The 23,365-nt window shown below is 33.2% G+C and overlaps 1 protein-coding gene across 1 annotated transcript; it reads left to right on the top strand.

Annotated features, from left to right (window-relative positions):
- Positions 1-1,364: 1,364 nt before the first annotated feature.
- LOC134541780 (protein disulfide-isomerase A3) lies at positions 1,365-20,077 on the top strand. Its single transcript, XM_063385444.1, has 10 exons — positions 1,365-1,856; positions 4,139-4,226; positions 7,533-7,653; positions 8,990-9,218; positions 10,553-10,669; positions 12,125-12,225; positions 12,722-12,917; positions 13,422-13,653; positions 17,195-17,329; positions 19,445-20,077. Exons 1-10 carry the CDS (start codon positions 1,711-1,713, stop codon positions 19,547-19,549), a joined length of 1,470 nt encoding a protein of 489 aa, XP_063241514.1. The 5' UTR covers positions 1,365-1,710; the 3' UTR covers positions 19,550-20,077.
- Positions 20,078-23,365: the final 3,288 nt, after the last annotated feature.

Here is a 23,365-nt window from a genome sequence, read left to right as displayed (position 1 = left end):
GTCACGTGCACTTTAATTAAGGCCAGTGGCCTCGGTGACTGGTAATGAGGTTTGTTGTCTACTCCGTGCGTGCAGTGCTCGCATGGAGTAGCTACGACGCACTTGCTTAATGCCTGTGAGTTAATAATTGTGTCCTAATGTCTTGTTCCTTAATTGTTTTATGGAGTCGAGCCCTCGGGGTTTCGTGCCCTGAAGTTTATTTGAGCCTAGTGGGGTCACGCCCGAGGCACTCACCTGACTCATTCCAGCTGGGCTAGGAGTGCGCTCCGAAAACAGGATCTGGTACTAGCAGTGCGGAGCACAGGCTTAGAGGCCAGGGTCGGGACGACGTTAATAAGTATTGCAGTTTTAGGGTTTTAATTTCTTCAGAGCTAGTAGTAGGTAATACCGGTATATGCACATGTATTCGTAGTATAGAAGAAATATTCAGGAATTAATTAACCTCAAAAGACCTCAGATATATATCCTGACGACATCCGCTGGGGCTGCCTTCTGTTACCCAGGTCGTTGTAGCCCATTAGCGTCCTTTTGCCCCTGTGGGCACTGCGAGTGAGTTAATGAACGAGTGGAACGGTTCTGAGGCCGATGTATCGATAGCCGTCCAGGTTATGCTGGAGGGCCCATGAACTGTGAATGGGCTAATGCTGGCGTAACAGGATACGGGGGCTCGCCAGAAAAAAGGAAATAACTTATACCAAGCAATTAGTCGTCAAGTAGCTAAATTAACATAAGCAACCTAAAAGTTTGTGATATAACTTCTTTGCTAGTAATTATGGAACTACCCGACAGATAGCGTTACATGTCGCGCGAAACGTAATTTCATTTTTCGCTGTAAGAGTCGCACTTCTATATCTCCCTCCTTGTTCTGTGCCTAAAATCGGTTTCCAAAAAATAAGCGACTAGCTCACCTTGGAACTGGCTGTTTCCTATAGTGCACTTGGAATATGGTTAGGGTACAGGTTTAGCAAATTCAACTCATTAACCCTTATTTCTGTGTCTTGAAATACAATTCTTATATAGGTCACTATACAATTTTCTTTATGCTCTGTTTATAATATTTAAGAAGTGCACTTGGAGCTGTCATCATTTTTTGGATGCTATTTTTTCTTTTACAATCAATGAGTTAAAACATCTTTAAGTATTTTAATACAACCCAATTATAAATTATAACTTATAATTTATATTCAATAATATTTGAAAAATGTTTGTAAGGAAATTTTGTTAAAATCGGAACACTTAAATATGTGATACTATTTATTGTTAGAATTGCCATTTTATAATTATTGACCATGCAACATTAAAATAGCATTTTAATTGTAATGATAATTTAAAACTTTTGCTGAAGTTTCATCTCCGGTCAGCGGAAAGAACAATTTTTATGTATTTGAAGTTGTTGTTTAGTACGAATGTAAATGTATTTTATTAGAATTTAGTGATGCAAATTATTTAAGATTTTTAATTGTATCTTTATTTTATAATAAAAATAAGCTTTTTGTTTAAAATAATGTTTCATACATTTTACTCCGACCAATCACAGAGCGCCAACACAAATCTTACAAAACGTGCTGGTTGCCAGTTGTCACTGTTTATGTGACGTTAAGCAAGGCAGGCTCCACGGGAAAGACGGCCACGTAGACGTAAATCGTGCGTTGGGGTGCTGATTGTAATTTTAAGAAGTTGTTTTCATCAGCTCATTCTTCTAAAGGCAAAATGAGTATATGCAAATTAATATTTTTTGCATCATTAGTTTATCTGTCATCAGGTGCCGAAAAAGACGTTTTGGAACTTGGAGATGATGATTTTTCATCAGTGGTTGAAGAACATGAGACTGTACTTGTTATGTTTTATGCGCCTTGGTGAGTTTGTTTTTATTTATTAATATATTTTAAATTAATTCACATGATAATTTTATGCTTTTTTTAATTACTTCATGAGCGATCTGGCTGGTGTGTTATCACACACTTTGTTGCGCTCTACCTTTATTAAAATTTAGACAATGCATTTTCATGTGAAAAAATTCAACTCTAATGCACGTCCCACAATGACACGGAAAGGACAAACATATCCTAGATCCGCAAGATATGTACGTTTCGCTGTCCGTCTGCGGCTTCCACATTGCAGTGAAATGTCTGCGGCTACCACATTGCACGTAAATGTAACAAATGGCAACCAATGGGGATGTATTTCACTGTTATAAAAATTAAATCGTATAAAAACATTGAGTTATAAGTACATAGTGAGAATTGTTCATGTATAATAAAAAATATACTACAAAGTAATGACATAACACTTAGTTTTTGGATCAATTTTTACAGTAGGCATATAAACCGTAAATATGTGTCTACCACGGTGGCAAAATGCTCAGTTTCTATTGGCTGCATGGAGTAAGATAAACAGAAGTGTCGGGGATTGTCGAACTAATCCTTTGGGTTTATGTCTGTTTGCCATTGTAAATACGCCATTCCGTGATATGTCTTTCCGTTTACTCCATTTCTGTTTCATTGCAGAACAAAGCTTAGTTTAACAATTTTGGTGTTAAGCCTGAGTTTATGAACTTCTAAACTCGAGCGCCACGATGCAATACACAAGCTATGCATAGCTACTGTAGTTGGTTTGTAGGACACTAGATTTTTAAAAACGTAAGGCTTATTCTGCAAGGTTCAAAAATGGAAAAAAGTGGATCACAGACCTGTAAAAGATATTCAAGTTTCACTATACTACCACAAGTACAGAAACTTGACTAATCTAAAATGAGATTGCATTTTACGGTTAGGACAAAGACTTTATTTGAAAAACATTTTGAAATACAAGAATTTAACACAATCAGGTAATGCATATGCAAACAGAAAACATCAAGGTAATGATAAAATTGTATCTTTTATTGTACTTGAAACAATTTTTAACATATTTAAAACAATCATGGCTACCCCCTTGGCCAAATATACTTTTTATTGGTTGCTTGGAGTTAATTAAGTAAAGAGCTGGGCTTTCCTGAGCTAATTCATGCTTGCCATTGTAGATATTCCGTTCCATTAAATCTTTTTTCGTGATCCGTCTCTGCTTGTCATTGTAAAACAGGATTAGATTTCAAGATGTCGCAAATACTTCTACCTGAAACTGTACAACTAGAAAAAAAACTTGGTAATATTGGAGAGGAATGTTTAGTGGAAAAAAAATCTTAAAAATGGTATTTTTGAGTTAGTAGTTCCATATCACGTATCCAAGTGTATCCCTTGATTCTGATGGCATGAGCCTGTATGATTGATTCTATGGTACATGATGCTTGCTGTTTTAATTTAGTACGTCAAAATATCCTGGACATAACAAAAATTTATCAATAAAATATTAGGAAGTAAAAAAAAATAATTTTCAGATTTTTATTAAATCTGATAATACAATCATAATTTGGTGTTTCATCACAATTTTTGTTAGATTCAGGATCTTACTATGTACTAAATTTAAACAATATAATGTACCACAGGATTAATGTATTCAGGATCATGCATTTAGGATCAAGGGATAGATTGGATACGTGATATGAAACATTTATAATGAGTATAGATCTATAGAAAAATATAGATTTGTAAATTGTTAGTCGCTGGAACAAGAAAATTATAGTGAATGTAATAATTTTCATAAATCTTAATTTGAATTTGGTAATATCATGAAAATATTTGGGCTGACTTATAAGCCGTTCTTCACTACAAGATTTTTAAAAATCCATCTAGAATAGAAACACCAATTACGTACAATATTTTTTCTTACAAAATTCCAAAGCATTTTAAATTTAACTGACCTAAACATATCAATCCTTTACTTTCTTTTTATTACCTGTGTGAGTGCATACCTAACTTTGGAAATTAAACGTTTAATCTAACCTCGTAAATAAAAAATCATATTGTGTATATATATTTTTTCCACTTTTTAACATTTTCAAATTCTATAAAATGGTATTGCAATATGTCAAGAAGTTAACAGGTTTTTTATGTGAATTTGTAGGTGCCTGTGTATTTGCATGGTGATTTTTCTATTTCAACTAAAACTTGGACTTGTTAAAACTTTCTTGGAAATTGTGTGTAGCAGAAAATTACATAACATTTATTTTGTAAAAAACTTTACAAAGAACAATTTATTTCAGGTGTGGGCACTGTAAAAAACTGAAACCAGAGTATGCAAAAGCTGCTGGAATAATAAAAGATGATGACGTTCCTGTGGTGTTGGCAAAGGTACGTTTTATTGATGGATCTGGTATTAGAAGTTGTTATCTTAATATATAATAGTATTCGGAAAATTCAAGACTAGCGTAAAATTTTCTTAAAGCAACATTCTCATTTTTGAAATAAATTTTTGTCATCTTAATATATAATGGTATTAAGAAAATGCAAGAGGACTAACATAAAATTTTTCTTAAAGCAATATTCACAAGTTTGAAATATTTTGTGGGAAATATTTGGTTGTTTCTAATGTTGACAGCAAAACGTAGAACATTATTATCATTGGTATTTTTTTATTCTTTCATGAAGCTTCTGATTCAAAAATTGATATTGAAATGAAAGTTTTGATATGAATAAGTAAACATGGGTTAAAATTTGAAATAAAATGTTAGTTAATGTTCTTAGTTAACATAGATCTCTGGGTATTTGGAAGGGGAGGGGGCACAATGGTATAGCACTGGGCATGCATTTCAGGAGACCTGGGTTTGAATCAGTGATGGGCATGTTTGCATTCTTAAGTATGAATGTATTTGCAAAAAAAATATTTTCTATGACTATGAATAAATCATATTTGCAGGTATGGCTAAGAATACCGTTAGTTTTATTTTTATTTTTGTGTAATATTCATATTCACATATCAGAGAATACAAATACATGAATAAAATATTTATATCATATTCGTTGTTGGAGTATGTATGAAAAAAATATATGCTTATAAATTATACCATTTAAATATGTATAATAGCAGAGTATTGAACTCATGAAAAACACTTTCATTTGTTAATATAGTGATTGCAATAAAGTCAGATATAAACTAATTTAATAAAGTAATAACACTTTTAATAGTATTAATTTATTTTTAATAGTCATGCATTCACAATGCACTAGAATATTCTTGGATATTAGTCTATTTTTATTTTATTTTTCATTGTCACATGTCTACCAACAGAAAATGGCTTTAGTGGTGGGCATGTAAACATACAGACAAGTACAATACAATTAATATATCAAGACTTTATATAGTAAATTTAATATGAATGCTTTCACAATTACTTAAAAGTTATGACTCCCATAAGCAAACCCAGTTATGATTAAAGTTCACCTAGAGAATTGTTTTGTAGTGATGATGACGGAATACCGGCCTTACAGTTTACACACATTCAATATGCAATTTAAGTCGTTCTGTAATGGATTGCCTTTTTTTTTACCTCGCCAGAAGTAGTGAAATTAACATAGTGCTACAGAATTTCTGCAATTTTTGAAGACTTGCTAAGTGAGGGATGGGTGTACTTATGTGCCAATCACTTGTTTGAATCCTGGTCTGGTCTTCCCGATTTGGGGTTCACATAGTTTCTCTAAATCACTACAGGAAAATGCATTATGGTACCTTGTAAATCAACTATGTAGGCCATGAGAAGTAGCAGTATCTTATTCCATAGTGAGTTTCCTTTTAATCTTGCAATTGAATGCAGTCTGTTATTTATGAGTGAAAAGCAGGTAAATCACTAGTTTTGTAATAATTCCATTCCTGCCAGTATTGTGAGCTTAAGGATGTTATCAGATTTGGCTCAGCTCGCCATGTTCATTTACCTAACATAGGTTCAGGTTATGTGGTAAGTTTTTAGTTCTTAAAATTGATTCAAACATTTTCTCTGTTAAGGAAAGGACAATATCTGTATTAAGAATGACACACACAGAAATGCTGTTAGTGTGGCATTAATTGTAACTTTGCAATATGGCTATAAATGCAAGAAGATACAATGAAAAAGTAGACATGCAGTTTTTATATTAAATGAATGACAAACCATGCACATATTAATTTCTTTATTTTATATAATGGGACAAATGAAATACCCAGTTATAAATTTTTACCCACACACATGGTAAATATCTAAAGTACACATTAAATTTACCCCAACAATTATTTTATTAATGTTTCAAATTTTTAAAAACACTTAGATTCATAATAATGCCTCACTAACCACATCCAAGAATGAGGAGTATGGTGGTGATGGAAGCATAGCAGCATCGCTTCCCAAGCATAAGGTTCTCAAACCAATCGTCGAAGCACAGGCTGTGGGGTTTGAAATTAAAGTCTTTTTTATTTTTGTGTGAGATTTGATGATTAATACTGACTTCAGTCAAAAAAAATTTTTTTTTGTGTCAATGAATAATATTTTTTAGATAAATGTTTTAAAAATGTTAATTTCCAATTATCTATTTAAGTGTGAAATGCAAACAAATACTTGTAGTTTACACAAATAAAGTAAGCTTAAATTTGAACCACAATATTTAATATCTTGTTATTAGTAAATATCATGGTATGTTGTCAACAGAAATTGTTGCCGCTAGAATATTAAAATTTCTGATTGGTTGAAAACCACTTAGCTGCACTTTATTCCACTTTTTTCTCCCCATGGCCACGTCTTTATAAAGAGTTTAAAAACAAGAAAAATACAGTTGTAGCATGATACAAGATCACTAGACTAATAGCACACACACACAATACTCATGTAATGTGTTCCGTTTGTAAAATATCTGTGGTGTTCTTATCAATTCTAACGTACTCTAAACTGGAAGTTAAGAATAAGAAAGAATATTACACTGTGATTTCTATTTCAAAATGAAACACTAATTAAAGTTTATCATTATGTTAGTGAGATTCAGCATTTCAAAATAAACTCGAAACAACCCCATTTTCTGTGTCATTTTGTGTTTGTTTCTAACAACCTCACTGTCAAAGAATTAAGTTAAAATAAATATTAATATATATTCTGAATCTTTTAATAAGTGAGAAGACAGCAAATGCAGTTAAGGTTATCAATTTATAAAGCAACGTAAGTTAATTAGATGCTAATGACATGTATACAGTGCTGCTGCGATGTGCAAACATTTTACTAAATTTCTTTTAAGATATCCGGAAGTGTCAAATGAGAATTATATGTATATGTCAGATTTTTCTTTTTTTGTTTATTAATTTTAGAACTTATACTACACTGCATTTGTGGACAAATATTCTCAGGATTTGATATTTCAAGGTTCCAAGGTTGGTGGGTACTTTTTGTTGTAATTCGAAAATTTATACGTTTTGGTGAACAAAGGGTTTTCTCGGAGGTATACAATTTTTTATTATTACATTGGTTTCCTTGGCTTTTTGGACATAAAGTGAAAACATTATGTGTTATCAAATTTCTTGTTTTTGGGTGCTTAATAATTCATTGCTCTTGAGGCAAAATACACACTTTCTTATCTCGACTGTTATGTAACATAATCGTGGTTTAGAACTCTTGAAAAATGAAACAATTTTTTTATCATCAGGTCGACTGTACAGAAGCTGGGAAAGAGACATGCAACAAGTTCAGTGTGTCTGGATACCCCACGTTGAAAATCTTCAGAGGTGGAAAACTGTCAAGTGAATACAACGGACCCAGAGAAGCAGGTATTGTAACCTGTTTTTGTTTTGACATATTTAATTGATATTTATTTTCTCGAAATGATTTCATGTGTCAAACAATTTTCTAGAAGAGCAGAAGTTAAAAAAAAAAAAATCTTTGTTTAAATTAAATTTTAACCAAGCATCAGACCGTGAATTAAATAATACTGTTATTGGTATTAATTTGAATTTGTTACACAGTTTGTAGCATTGCAGAACACTGCCCTCGCCAGTTTTTATGAGTAATTTTTAGGAGGAGGAAATATGTTTTTGTCATTCAGATGAATCGGTTATATGTCTTCAAGGTCTTAATCACCTAGTTTGTCATACTTGTATTTTATTATTCTAAATATTCTTGTAATTGATGTTGATGTTTTGTTCTATATACATAAACAATTTAAGTATGTTTTTACCGGTTTTCACATTGTTTGTGTAAATAATGTATTTTTCATATTTTATTTACCTTAAATATTGTGTTTATGCAAAAAAAATTTAAATTATTTTTAGGAAAAAAATTTAAATTATTTTCATTATGTTTTCTTTATGTTTCTAAAACATTAGGTAGTGTTGTGGTAAAGTAAGGACAGATGTGCGACGCTCGGGCACCGGCAGACAGAGTATCAGTTACAGAGATGTTCTGGTGCTTCCAGTGGGCACTCCCCAGAGATGTGTGACATCTGACCTCGGTAACGAGCAAATTCGTGTGTTCTCGTGTTGCAAATACACTTGGAATACGAAACTCAACGTAGAATACTTTAAAATAATGCTGAGCCTGATACAAATTTGAAAATTCTGTTTTCAATTCCATTGCTTGATGTGAATCGCACGTAGTTTCCACACCCTCTGCTAGTATTTGCTGCCGCTGCAGCTGCGTCGACTGTGGAATCACACGGGCGTGCGGGAGTGGATGCAGGCACGCAGGTGCTGGTGTGGGCATACGTGTCACTTCTTGTTTACTCATAAACATTATCCAGAGTCAGGGCAGTGTACTTGGGATGTGAATCGGAACTAATGGTATCCTCTGAATAAAATCATTTCAGAAATCGGAATATTTTCCACTTAAAAATGTTAGCTGGCATTCAGATTATGTGTACAAAGAAAAGAGTTGTTATTTGACATACTTATTTAATGAATTATGCTTCATCCTATTCTTTCTTGATTATTTATCTAACTATTCAGCTTCAAGTATTGGAAACATTTTTCCATAGTCATTTTTGTTTTAATGGTGTTTGTTGGTTGAATCAGCTTGGTTTTTACTGAACATTTGGTTGTGTATAATGTAAAGGTAATTTTTATGTATACTGTATTAACCAATATAATTCAAAGTAATTTTTTTTTACAGTGGGTATAGTGAAATACATGAAGGCACAAGTGGGCCCCAGCTCCAAAGATCTGAACAAAGACTCAGAGTTTGAAGACTTCATTAGTAAGGACGATGTAGCAATTATAGGATTCTTTGAGAAAGAGTCTGATTTGAAGGGAGCATTCATTACAACAGCAGAAGCCCTGAGGGAGAAGTATCGATTTGGCCACACTTCGAACAAGAAACTACTCTCGAAGCACGGCCAGGAGTAAGTCTCATCCTTACGTTGTTTAATAAAATGATGCACTAAAAGCTACTAGGGATGTGCCAGATGCATCAAAAAGAGTTTGGGATTGGCCGTATTTTCACTGATTTATTCAGATTCCAATTTTTGTAATGTTCCATTGTAACCCATGAGTTGGCATGTTTATCTTGCAAGTTATCCTTCACCAACTGCCGGAGGTTCCCCCCCCCCCCCCCCTTTTTTTTTTCAAAATCATTTATTTGACCAATTACTTAGAGAAACATGCATTCAACAAAATATGTACTGCATTTAATAATAGCAATTTCAATGGCATCACACGGAAATAAAAATAAATGCGTACGTCCCTTTTGTCCATTTATTCTTGAGTCCAGTGGCATTATTTATATATATATTGCATATTTGTAAGAAGAAATCAATTTCATCCTCCTGATTTTGGATCGGAACTGGTAAACATCTGGATCAGCATTTCTTGGAGTCTGCATGTGAATTGGCATATCCCTAAAAGGTACCACTGTGTTGTTTGTAAATGGTTTCCCAGAATAACTCAGGGCAGTTGTTGAATTGTGTTCTGAGTTTCCTTGAATTGTGTGTATTTATTCATTACAAACAACCTCGTTGCTAATTTAATTTAAAATTAAATATAAAAATAAAAATTTGTGTTGGGTCTATTCAGATTCTGGAATCGGTAGATTCCATTGATAGTAATGGCATGGAAGGATTCAGAATCCAATTGTTTTGGAATGGAAGCTAGTTGATTCTTCCCCTATAGCACAGTTTTGAAATTAAAATTTTTATTTATTTTTTTATTTTTAATAAAGGCATCAAACATAACTTTTCAATACTTTAAATAAGATTTACTTTACTTTACTTTAAATAAATATGAAAATCAAAACTTGAATGAATCTGTTTATTTTTGGAATCAAAGCAACACTAATGATAATATTAGTTTTCCAATAATTTTGTAAAAATAATTGTCACTTGTATATTTTGTGCATTCTGTAATGTTAAATTGACTACGCTATAATTACAAATATTGTTTCAGCATAGCGTAGAGAATAAAATTGGAAGAGAGATGAGATTTATTAGTCATTATTGATTTGCATTTGAATTAATATTTTTTACACCCTGCTTAGTGTCTTTTTTTATTTCTTTTAATTCTTTCTTCCACAGAGAAAATTCACGTCTTCTGTCGAAACATATCAAATCAAAATTTCTAAGCATCGTATGTAAACAGATAATAGTTACATATTTGAAAATATACTGTATTGGATTGTGTGTGAATGTTTTTCTACTATAATTATTTAATCTGGATCATGATCACATTTTCTGTCTTTCAGAGATGCAGTAGTATTATACCGGCCAAAACACCTTCACAACAAGTTTGAACCCAACTCTGTGAAGTATGAAGGAGAGCCGTCAAAATCTGAGATCGAGAAGTTCATCCAGAAAAATAGGCAAGTTTAGTAATATTCAGTTTAAAATAAGAAAATCAGTATTTTTGATAACTATTTTATAGATTTCTAAGACCGCATTTAATTGGCTTTGGCAGGTACTTCCCGAGTTTTTCAAAGTGTTATAAATAGTGGACGAAGCTGGTGACTTTACTGGTGTACTCTCATCCTACCCACCACTGCACTACATTGCTACTTATCTCATCTTTGTTGCTTCTTGAGCTCGCGGTTAATTACGTACTTTTGCACTGACATGTCAAACAGTTATTTTATTTTGAGAACATTTTTGTTTGAAAACCAAACAAACACATTTACACACAACTGCCTTTTAACTTAAAAATGTTGGACCAATTTATCCTGATAAATTAAATTTATGCTTTAGTTTTTATATAAAAGTTTTAGAAATAATTTTTTTTGTACAAACTACACTGTTGGTAATGCCTATACCCAGGGGCGCAAATCTGCAGGATTTGCAAAGGGGGCAGCGGAAATTTCCAAGGGGAGTCCACGCGGCCCGAGAGTGGGGGTAACCGACACAAGTCATCTCTTGTGTGTGGTACACAATACTGCCCGTATTTTGGCTTACATGCATGCAATAAGCATAAAACATTAACATATACAGAAAGTTTTCATAAGACATGGTGTTGACATCAAACCTGTTTCTCAGTCACACTTTTGCAAGTGCATGCAAGTTTCTTAATTCTAGGGGGAACTAGGGCCCCCCTGCCCCCTCCCGGGGATCTATTCCCATGCCTATACCACTTCCTGCAAGTGGTGTCTGCATACATGCATGATGTGCAGTTTCAGTTAAAGAAATATGATATTGCTGTTGATCACCATTTGAAAATTATTTTAAGTTCGTAACAATAATGAATAAAAATAATCCAAATTTAAAAAAAAAAAAAAAGAATGCTTGTGTTTGCAGATTTCAAAAATTGTATGCACACAGTTTACTTACGTCTTGCTCTTTTCACACTTGAAACATGGCAGAACATCAAGTTAAGCGTGAAATTACATGTTTTAGAAAGGCAGTTTTGTAAATCAATTTTATGAAATAATAAATGGATACATCATGTAGAATTCTGTAGACACAACAGTTATACTGAAAACTATTAAAATAATTGTTCTTCTAATTTTATTTTTTTTTTAATTTCAGATACTTTTCAGAGTAACTTATGTTTATAATGTTACTTTTCCTATTTACTAACTATTTTTACTACTTTAGGGAGTTATAACATTTTTATGGAGTAACTTACATGTTCAAGTTAAGAAAATATTGGTCTCTCTTGTAGGGCAGCCTTCTCCAACTTACACCAGATTTGTTTCAGCTCCCAAAATGTTCATGTTAGGTACTTGGGAAATAAAATGACAGAAGCTAATTACTTATAATTTAATTTCTTCATGTATTCTATATTGCAACATGCAGTTTGTGAATTAACTTTATATTTTATTTTGCAGCAATGGCCTGGTTGGTCATCGTTCCAGGGACAACATGAATGACTTCAAACCACCTTTTGTGGTAGCATACTACAATGTGGATTATGTTAAGAATGTTAAAGGTAATAATGTAATGCATTATTTTTTTTTGTATTCGTACATACAAATAAATATTTCACTCAACAGTTTTTGTGGGAACTAAATCAAGATGCTAGCTAAGGCAGTTACAAAAAAAAATGTTTATTTAATAAGTTTCTTTGGCCAATAAATAACAAATATTTGTGTAGCTGGTACCTACTTAACATTTTTTCATTGTTAATGATTTCGTAATTGGGTTTTACAGTAATGAATGTTTTGTTAAACATTAATATTGTCATAGTTATTATGAAAATAAAACTTACCTAAAGTCCTAAATGTGTAGATGATTAGCAATAGAAACAATAAAGTTTTTAATATAGAAGAAGATTTGATGAAGTTTTCATAAATATCATACGTATTTATGTTGTGAAAGTTTTTTGTTGAATAAGTTTCATTAATGTTGTAATTTGTTTGGACTTATAGATTTATTTACTGCATTACCTACATATACATGATTGTTTAATACTTTTTTTTTTGCAGGAACTAATTACTGGCGTAACCGCATATTGAAGGTGGCTAAAGATTTTGCAGATAGCTTTACCTTTGCTGTCAGCTCCAAAGATGATTTCCAGCATGAGTTGAATGAATATGGCCATGACTACGTGAAAGGAGATAAGCCAATTGTGTTTGCGCGAAATGCCAAGAACCAGAAGTTTGCAATGGGTGATGAATTCTCGTAAGTTCTTCCTGCTTGAATAAGTAAAAAAGTTATTTTTTTTTTATTTATTAGCTGATAGTATAGTTATGTTAAAATTTATTCTGTGCAACTGTTATGATTGCCACCTTAAGAGTATTTTTTGTATTGATGGGTCAAAACTGAAGTACCTATAATCCAACTATGCTTGCCTTACATTTGAGTTATAAAATTGTCCCAATCTGGGCAAGTGTCTGTGCAATGAACTATTTAAAAATAATAAACTACCTAGGTTAATGCAGGTTTGTACTATTTTGGTGACCAAAATAAAACACGGTTTCCTCTATTTCAGGAAATATTTCACTGCTAGTACTATTAACTGTGGGGAACTTTAACCTCTATTTGTTAGCTGATGTCAGTATTTATGGTCAAATTATTTGTCTGTGTCATTCAAAGTGTAATCTTCAAATTGAAAATTGTGTGAGTTTCGTGAAACTCAGTGCTACACTTATGATTACTAAAGGGTTTTATTTGGTTGACATTCAGAGTGGAGGCTTTTGAAACGTTCCTGAAGAAACTGAAGAGTGGTGAACTGGAACCGTACCTGAAATCTGAACCAATTCCAGAAGACAATGATGGTCCTGTGACGGTTGCTGTAGGCAAGAACTTTGATGATGTCGTCACGAACAACGGCAAGGATACGCTCATAGAATTTTATGCTCCATGGTGTGGGCATTGCAAGAAGCTCACTCCGATATATGATGATTTGGGCGAGAAGGTATGGCTGTATAAACTGCACAGATTATGTTGCTGTTAGAGGGTGTGTGGTATTCCATTTGCATCGTCATACATCATATATGTTCTTGTTAGGGACCCTGAAAAGGTGTACACCTATCCCTTACTTAGCATGAATAATTTGTTCCTAGAAATGCTCGTGTTATTCGAAATTGTGTATTCTGACATTAGTTTCCATAAATAGCAAGGCTAATTGTGAAACCGATATTACTGTCCGGATTATTACATTTTAATTTTTCAAAAATTAAAGTGCTTACCTTGTCTTATCACATAATTGTCGCACCATTTATAATAAGATCAAATTTCAAAAGTAGGGTGCGATTTTTATGCAAAAAACAAATTGTTTTTCCATAAAGTTATTCATAAAAGCATAACCCGTTCATGGAAAGTACGTTTATTTAAAATGTATGAGTATAAAAAAGCACACCAAACAATTTAAATTAATAAATCATGCAACAAAAACCTTTCTTCAACTTTAAATAGAAAAACAAAATCTATGATCCAAATGCAAGTCTGAACTAATGTGTAACTATTGTCGTAGTATACACCACAAAATAGTGCGGGCTATCAAATGTAGTAAACTTGGCAAAAGACAGAGAGCGTGCGTTACATGCAATCGGCGAGATATCAATATCAATACAGTAGAACCCTGTTATAATGTTTTTCAAGAGAGCACAAGAAAAAAACATTATAAGCAGGAAAACGTTATAAGCAGGAAATCTTAATTTAGCACTTAACAATGTTAGAGCTTTGTACCAATGGACTCACCAAGCTATGTCAACAACTTTAATGTTAAAACCAAAGATAGTATGCTTGATACATGAATTTTCTGAAACAAGCCAACAATTTTTCAACTTCGTCTTGTTCCCTGGTTAAATTTTGTTTGTCTTTAAAGATACACTGCCACATTTTTTTGTAAAATTGTCTCACGATTCATGATGACAATATTAAGAGTGAGAACGTATACTCCTTCGCCACCTGAAAATGTTTAATTTTGGTATTCCTACGTATGAATGAAAAAAAAAATTATTTGTAAGCGTTAGAAAACACTTTTAGTTATGCCCTTGCTCAATTGGCAACTTAAATATCGTAGGACTATGTACGTGCATCTGAATACCCACTGGAATGGCAAGGAAGAGAAGAGTTGACTAAGGGTGCCAACTGACACGTAACTATGAACATTGTGTACCTTCAGTATATTGCATAAAATTGTATTTTTACAAACTTCATGTATTGTATGGCAGTGATTGTAAACATAAACATACATAAAGGAAACTTTTTTATCGTGAGTGTTGGAATAATTTGGTTTTAAAACATTTTTTCCCCATTTATTGAATGTTAGCAATCAAACATTATAAGCAGGAATTACACTATTTATGAACGTTATATGCAGGAAATAAATACATTGTCCTTATGGTGGAAATATTGGGACTTTAAAACTATGACATTATAAGCAGGAAAACATTATATGCAGGAACATTATAACAGGGTTCTACTGTATTCGACTACGTGTGCGCGATCTATACGGGAAGCAACATAGTCAAACATAAAAATGCCAACTAGTGCTGGGTACATTTTTATAAATGGTACACTGCGGCGACGCAGACTAACAGATAAAGGTTATAACGTTTAAAAACGTCTTTGAAAGAAAATTAATGCGCACAGTTGACTTGATTAAAACTAAAGTGCGACCAACATAAGCGTGGCCTACATGTCAATCTGCGCGCCGTAATACTTCTAGTTTTGTCTCAAATACTTGAACACGATGCATTATGAGTGATCAAGCACGTACAGTTACCGGCAGCTGAATGGGCAGACGTTGCTTTTGTTTAAGTGAATTCCCTGCCACTGGCTAGACTGAGTTCACGGCCTGGTCTTTGGCCAAGAGACAACGGTACGGCATGGCAGCATATGTGCGAACGTAAAAACATTTGGTCCTTTACACTCCATAGCTGCAATTTAACTTGCCATAGCTAATGTTTGTACAACAGCCGATAGCGTAGTCAGGCCTGCACGCTCATTCCCCCCCTCATAAACCTAACTGCATGCCACGGCACATCTGTAGTTTGCAGAAGTTGAAACAGACTTTGTGGCGTCATGCACGACTTTTTATTTTTTTTTGCGTGTGGAGATTTCGCGCTAACTGAAATTTACAGACGTGCTATTCAAGACTGGGGCAATAAAATTAACATTGTGCTAAATGAATCCTGCAATCTGAAGACGTGCTAAGTGAGGGATAGGTGTACTGCAAAATTAGTGAAAAACTATTCAGTTCTTAATTTTTTTAAAGTTTTTTGCTAAATTTAAACATTTTTGTGGAGACATGAACTTTGGTGCAAAATACAGCTGTTTCACGATTTGATACACCATTTTGGAAAACTTCCTGTGGTACATAATAGTTTTGTCACACAAAAAGAAAATTTCAATAGCGAAGTATTTCATTATGTATAACATAGTATCATTCTACTACAGCATAAGTAAATATTTATTATTAATGCCTCAAACGTTATACTTTGTATTGTTTATAAGAGAAGCTACTATGCATTTTACATTAATACATGGTTTTACGTAACGTTTCTTCTTGTGCGAGGTTACATAAAAAAAAAGGTAGTTTTTCAAGTGGAGCATAAATTTGTTTCTTGGGAAACTTTCAGAAAAAATGTCAAAAATAAAATGTAAATAGTTTTATAGTTTATGCCAAAAAAAAATTGTTAATGGTATGAGAAAACATGGTACAGTATGTTTTATATACATTTTGCCCCATCCCTTTACTTATATTTACTTTAATGGTTATTACAACATCTAGAAATGTACATATTGTGCAGATTCTGCTCTTCAGTTTATGCCAAATAATCAAAGTTAGTATTATCATGTGTCTTAATAATTTACAGTAACTTAGTTTAGGTTTACTGGTTGAATTTCATTAGATTTATAGAGATGCTGCAATGTTATTCTGAAAAAGATCCTCTTCTCTAAAGAAAATAAAAAAACTAAAATGTTTTACTTCTGTAAATGGTAAACTACTTTCTTTAAGTATTAAAATGCCCTCCTAGAGAGTGATTGTAAAAAATTGTTAAGAAGTGAAAAAAAGCAATTTTAATTTTTTTTCTAGGAAAAATGTTTTTTTTTTCTTTTCAGAATTACCATAAATTGTTACAGAATACAAATTTTAAGGGATTAAAGGCAAAAATGAACATTTTAGGACCAACATAAATTTTTTTAACACCAATTAAATGCACTGCTTTAATGTTTTATTACTGACTTTTTGCACTGCTTTTGCCTTATTTTAACACTGCCTATGGTCAATTTTAATTAATGTTTTCTGGTGTCCCTAGTTATCATGCTTGATTAATTCAAACTCCATTATGAAATTATTCTTCGAAGTTTTGCCCCCAAGTTTGCATTGTCCTAGCAGGACATGTTTTTTTACCTTTGTTTTTAGATAACTATTTTCACTTCATTTTGCTCGTAAGATGTAAGGATAATTTCTGTGCATGATGTACAGTTGTGTGTATGGTTCACAGATGAAAGATGAAGACGTAGCCATTGTGAAGATGGATGCCACAGCTAATGATGTTCCGGAGCCCTACGATGTGAGAGGCTTCCCAACTCTGTACTGGGCACCTAAAAACGACAAGAAATCCCCAGTCAAATACGATGTAAGTTGTTTATTGACTGTTACAGAGACATATCAAGGTGACGTAGTAGTCACTGGCCTCACGTAATGTAAGATCCGAGCTTGAATCTGTCTCTGGCCATCCTGATTTCAGTTTTAAATGGTTTCCTGATGTCTAGGCAAATTGTAGTTGTAGAGTGGTTGGCTATTCCTTACTCTAGGCCTTGACCGATCCCTTTCCTTTTGTATGTATTTGTGTGTGTGTGTCTAGGTATGTGTGTGTATGTATGTATGTATGTATGTATGTATGTATGTATATATATATATATATCTGTGTGTGTGTGTGCGTGTGTGTGTATATATATATATATATATATATATATATATATATATATATATATGTGTGTGTGTGTGTGTGTGTGTGTATATAAAAATTTGTGTGTTTCTGTCTCAACCTTGTCGACAATACTTAAAGGAACATAATACTTCTATATTATGAACAATGTTCTTATAACAAAACTTGTTAAACAGTTTTCCTGAATCCCAGTCATAATTGCATTTAAGATTGGGAATTTTAGCATCTGTATGACAAATTCGTCTCCTTCAACAAATATTGATTTTATTTTATAACAATTTTTTTTGTGTCCACAATTAAAATTTTTATATTGACGAAACAAATGCCCTTTTTAATTCTTAATTAAAAAAAAAAGATTTAGTCAAACTATAATATTTACCATTGATTACAGGTTGCATTCCTCTTTTAATCCTTAGTTTCTCTATAGTAAAAGTATTTATTTATACTTGGTGAATGGTGTTGTGTATTAGTTCTTTCAAGTTGGAAACAACTCCTTAGTGCTGTCCAGTGCATTTGTGCAAAATCTGTATTAATTCACCTTGCATTTATTTGGCCGTTTCAAACTTAAATGATACATTCTTTTAAGTACAGAAAAGAAAATCCTGCATTATAAATCTTGCATGATTAATTCATATTTCCCATGCCCTTGAATTTCACCATATGGTCATGTGTAGATTCATTTCACTTATAACGTTTAGACTGCACCATGTTACCAGTGTAAAACATTTTTAACACACATCATTATTCACAAAACTACGATAAAATAAATACTTTCAGCTCAAGTTCAATGTTTACAAAACGTTAAGTCTCGTAGAAACAGCGATGCGTCAGAATTGTGGAAATACTGCACAAAATGGCTTCTATCAACTAGCGCTGTAAGCCAGAGGATACTATCATGAACTATGTGACTATCAATTGTTAAAGATCTTTCGGTCTTTTGGGCATTGATGGCATTGAAGGTTGTAAATAAAATTTGCTTTTGTTTCAATATGCACTCTGAAAGTTTCATGTGAATATTCATGTGGTTAAAATGTATTTTGATGCAAAGTGTGTATGATGAAAAAATGATACCTAATGGATTTCAACCATTAAAATATGAGTTTTGTATATAATTATGTACTTAATTTGTACTAAATATGTTTTGTTTGAATAGAATTTGATATTTTGAATATCAACAACTTTTACTAAAAATGTCATAAAACTTCTTTTGAGCTACATTTGAGGTATTAAATTTAGAGTAGACCACATTCTAAGATTTTTGTTGACTTTTCTCATTTTTCTGGTAAGAAAATTTCCTTGATAAGAAAATTTATCAAGCCATTCCAGTGGAAAGTTTCTTACAGTTTTACTGTAATGTGCAAGATGTCTTTGAAATAAACTGGAGCTTTTCTTTACACATTTGTGCAACTGTGCTAAATCATTTCATCTTAAGTGGCAATTGAAGCCACATTCTGAATTAGAATTACCATTTAGTACTTAATAAACTGCTATATTTGTACTTACTATAAATATTGAAGTTTACTTGCAAATTTAGACACTAAGGCAGTCATCAGTGTTTTAAGTCGCACTGTATTTTCAAATATCCATTAATAAGTATTAATTTGATGAATACAAGACACCATTGACTGAGAGAGGAACCTAATTTTCTGACCTCTAAAAGGTAGAAAAAAGTGCATCCTATAATAGAGTAGATTAAATTAAAGTTTCCAAAGTGTTTCACATTTAAATCTTTCTCTGTAATAACCCTAAACTCTTTTCTCTAACTATGACATGTGAGTGACTTTTGTTTTTGTTTTGTTCCAGTCTGGCAGAGAGCTGGATGACTTCATCAAGTACATTGCCAAACACTCAACCAGTGAACTGAAGGGCTACGATCGCAAGGGCAAGGCAAAGAAGTCGGAGTTGTAGTGTTGTTTCGGGCGCAGATAGACTCAAACTCTGATCATTAATTTAAGATTTTTTTCCTAAGAAGCAATATGTTGTGAAGAATGCTAAAAAAAAATGTGTTTGAACTTCAATTTATGTTGCCTTGTCTACGAATTTGTAGTCAAAAAAAAATCTCCAGAAATTGTGGCAACGATTATTAGATCTTATGAAGTGATGGTGTACATTGTGATAGCCAGTAAAAGACTGAGTGTGTGGTAAGTGATGCTCCATTCCATATACAAATGCTATCAAAATAATTTCTTCTCCATTCATGACATGGTGCACATAAGAACTTCCAGAACAATTTTTGTAGACACATTAATAAATTTTATGTGGGTATGTATTGTAGATCTTGACATTCAGAATTGTATAGCAGGTGTTGTGTGTGTGTTATATTTTGTGATACTTTTAACTGGTGTCTTTGTTTTTAATTGAGTTAAGTATGGAAAAGAAAAATATTTTCCTTGGTTCTTTTGCATTTTGAACAAAATATATGCTTTTTTTAATGAGTATTTTATTTTCTTCTCACATTTGTGGTAAATTAAAGTGCAATATTGTTTGACATTCTCTGTTAAATCACAGACAACTTTCAGTTCTATGACCCATCATCATTCCCCGGGAGAAGGTTTGTAATTAAAATTTGCTCTTTGTAATGCTCAAGCTGAAGAGAATCACAATGTAGGGCACCCAAAATAAAAGTAACAAAGTTACTATTCAGTCTATTTTAGTTTTTTAGCCAAGTTTTTCTACAGTTATAAAAAAAAATTACTTCATGATGATGGTTGTTCCTGGGGGTTCATATAATTGGGAGCTTACTATTCCTGTTCTCTGTGCATTATGTATTATGCTGGATAACGGATAAGGATACCTTTTTGGGATGTGAAGTTTTGAGAGGAGTAGCTGATGCTGTTCAAGAGGTGTGTAGAAAATAGCAATTACAGTAAACCCATATTAAGATATCTATTAAGGGATATATTAAATAGTGTGTGACCGTTTTAAAAAGCCTGCACATTTTTATATGCAAGGTGTAAAATTGCTTATTAAAGAGAGAAAACTCCCAAAAAGAAAAAGGTGGAAACATGGTGCGAAAATATGGAAATCTTCGGGGAGGTGGTGAAGAAAAAGTTTCAAAAGTCTTCCACATATGTGCAGTCTAGAACAGCACAACATACTTTCAGCAAATGCCTACCTATAAATGTTAATAAAAGTAGAAAAAAGCTTTTTAATTATTGAATTATTTTAGAAAAAAATGTCCTGATATTTGTCAAATTCACCTTTGTTTAGGAAAGTATTCTTACCAGTAACCAACCACATGGTTAGAAATAGGCTTCTGTGAATCCTGTATTTTTTTTTAAATTTGAATCAAATACCAAATTATTCACGAACATAAAATACTTTTCCATTTGGAATTTAAAATACAGTGAAACCTTTTTTTCCCCACACTTGGCAGGAGTCAACAAAAAATGTATACACAATACAGTAAAGTGAAAGAGAAATATTTATGAAATAATAATAGGGTGTAAAATGAAAGAAAATAAAAAATCCTTTCTATTTAAGAGTGGGGAATTGTGTCTGTACAACATATTCGTCTCGTTCAACAAATATTTATTTTATAACAATTTGCTGTGTCCATATTTAAAATTATTATATTGATGAAACAAAAAAAGGTACCCTTTTTAATTCTTAAATACTAATGTGCATATATTCACCACCCTCCATTGCAACATTTCAGTTTCAGTGCTTTCAGGCTTTTTTTTTCTCTGTGGCAACAAATGTTAAGCCTTAATTAGTGAATTCTTTTAGGCAGTGTAGCCAATCAATGTAAGAACAATTTAATTACCATGGTTGTGCTGATTGCATAGATCAAAAGAAACAGCAAACTAAACATGGCTATATAATGAAGTAAGAGAATGTGGGCAAAGGTCAAGCACTATACGCTCAATTTTTTCTGCCATTGCAGAGGTAAGCTATACTAATTTTAGTTCCTGTAAAACATGTTCTTATACTTAATTTAAATAACATGTCGTAAAAAACCAAACTGATTCCTTTCAGTAGTCACAATGCATAAAGAATTGCATGTGAAATCACGACTAAACACTAATGTATTCAATTCATGATTTTTTTTACAAATGATTGGTGTTGAAATTGTGGATATCGGTGGCAATAATTCAAATGCTTTATACCCACCCCTTCAAGTAACGCTGTTTCATTTGTGTGGTTTTGAGTAACGTGAATAAATTACTGCACAATTTGAATTAGCGCTGTCGTAGATTCAAGGTAGCACTTTTTTCTTTTACATGAATTTTTATTTCTGTGCGTAAACAATGGCAACGGCACTTGTGGTAGTACCGTATTTAATCGCATAATGTCCGCCATCGCATGTCAGCCCATTTCTTTTTAAATACTTGAAATGGAATTTTTTTAATAAAGTCCACACCAGACAAAGCAACCTTGGCCACCTCTGAAAGGCACAGTAACGGGATGGAAATTTACCGACGCTGTCAACAATGCTTTGACCTTGAGTTAATTTCTCCGGAGCGGTCGCTGAGAGGGTTTGTAGCGTGGTGAAACAGTCCGGACTCAGAAACTCGCACTCTACTGCGCAGCTGCCTGCGACGTCACGCGAGTTGCAAGGGGATGGGCTATACATAGCACAAGCCAGTACACGTCCCACGCGCAGACAAAGCAGCTGCAACTCTCACTACGTCACAAAGTAGGGGAGGTAGCGGAAAAGTGGTGGAAGTACATGCTTTGTTTTTGTTAAAAATTCCTGCTCAGCCTTTCCCACGCTCTGCACTCCTTCCCCCGCTTCAGTCAAGCAGGGCAGGACTCGCATTCACAGACGTCTGCCGGTAACTGTTTTCATACACACAGTGGGCAAGGGACAGGGAGGGAGGCTTGCCGGCGCCGGCTAATGCCGACATTAGCCATCTGCCCCGTGCCGTTAGTGGCCATCTCAATGAAAGATTAAAAAAATATCTTTTCACGCAAAGCGTTTATTTTGTGTAGGCCGGCTGCGGCTTCTGAACGTAAGAGCGCGCACGCGAGTGAGAGAAGAAAAAAAAAAGAGTGGAGTCTTCCACTAATCGCCGGCATCCAATTATCTCGACACCTGTCACATTTCTCACGTCCGCTGCGGAGTGTCGCCAGTCACCAGCGGTCTGCGAAGTAGTGTGCCGCCGTTAATATTTTTGAACTGGGCCGAGGGAAGGTTGCCAATTTTACGAAGCAGCGATTTTACTAATACAATTCGCGGAACCGTGAGCATAAGTAAAATCAGGGTACTAGTAAACTAATTATGAGAGAACAATTTTTTTACTTTACACAAAACATGTAAAAATTTTTTTTTCGTACTTCACCTCACAATGTCCGCACCCCATTTTTTTTTGTCAAAAATATAGCCAAATTACTGCGGACATAATGCGAGTAAATACGGTATTAAATATGATAAGACAAATTAATGTGACGAATCAACAAACAATATTTCGCTCTTTCCTTAATAGCTGATCGCTTCTTTCATTACATATTTATTTCCGACAACGCACAAGTGTTCAGCTAGTGGCAATGACAAATCATGGCAGACACATTTAGTAAACAACAGTGTTGGGAATTACGTTAACAGTATAATCTTTCTAATGATAGAAAATAATTTTTTAAAAGTCATCTTCAAACAAAAATACATCTATATTTATAACTTTATTTTCTAATTCAGAAATGTTAGCACTTAGGAATGTTATTCCCAAGCCCAATTATGTAAACAACGCGGTACATGAATGTTTAAATTTAATTTTAGGTTTT

Source organism: Bacillus rossius, assembly GCF_032445375.1.
Source record: "Bacillus rossius redtenbacheri isolate Brsri chromosome 4 unlocalized genomic scaffold, Brsri_v3 Brsri_v3_scf4_2, whole genome shotgun sequence".
Classification (NCBI taxonomy): Eukaryota; Metazoa; Arthropoda; class Insecta; order Phasmatodea; family Bacillidae; genus Bacillus; species Bacillus rossius.
The sequence above is the reverse complement of the archived record's forward strand: the minus strand, read 5'-3'. Positions and strand labels throughout refer to the sequence as shown.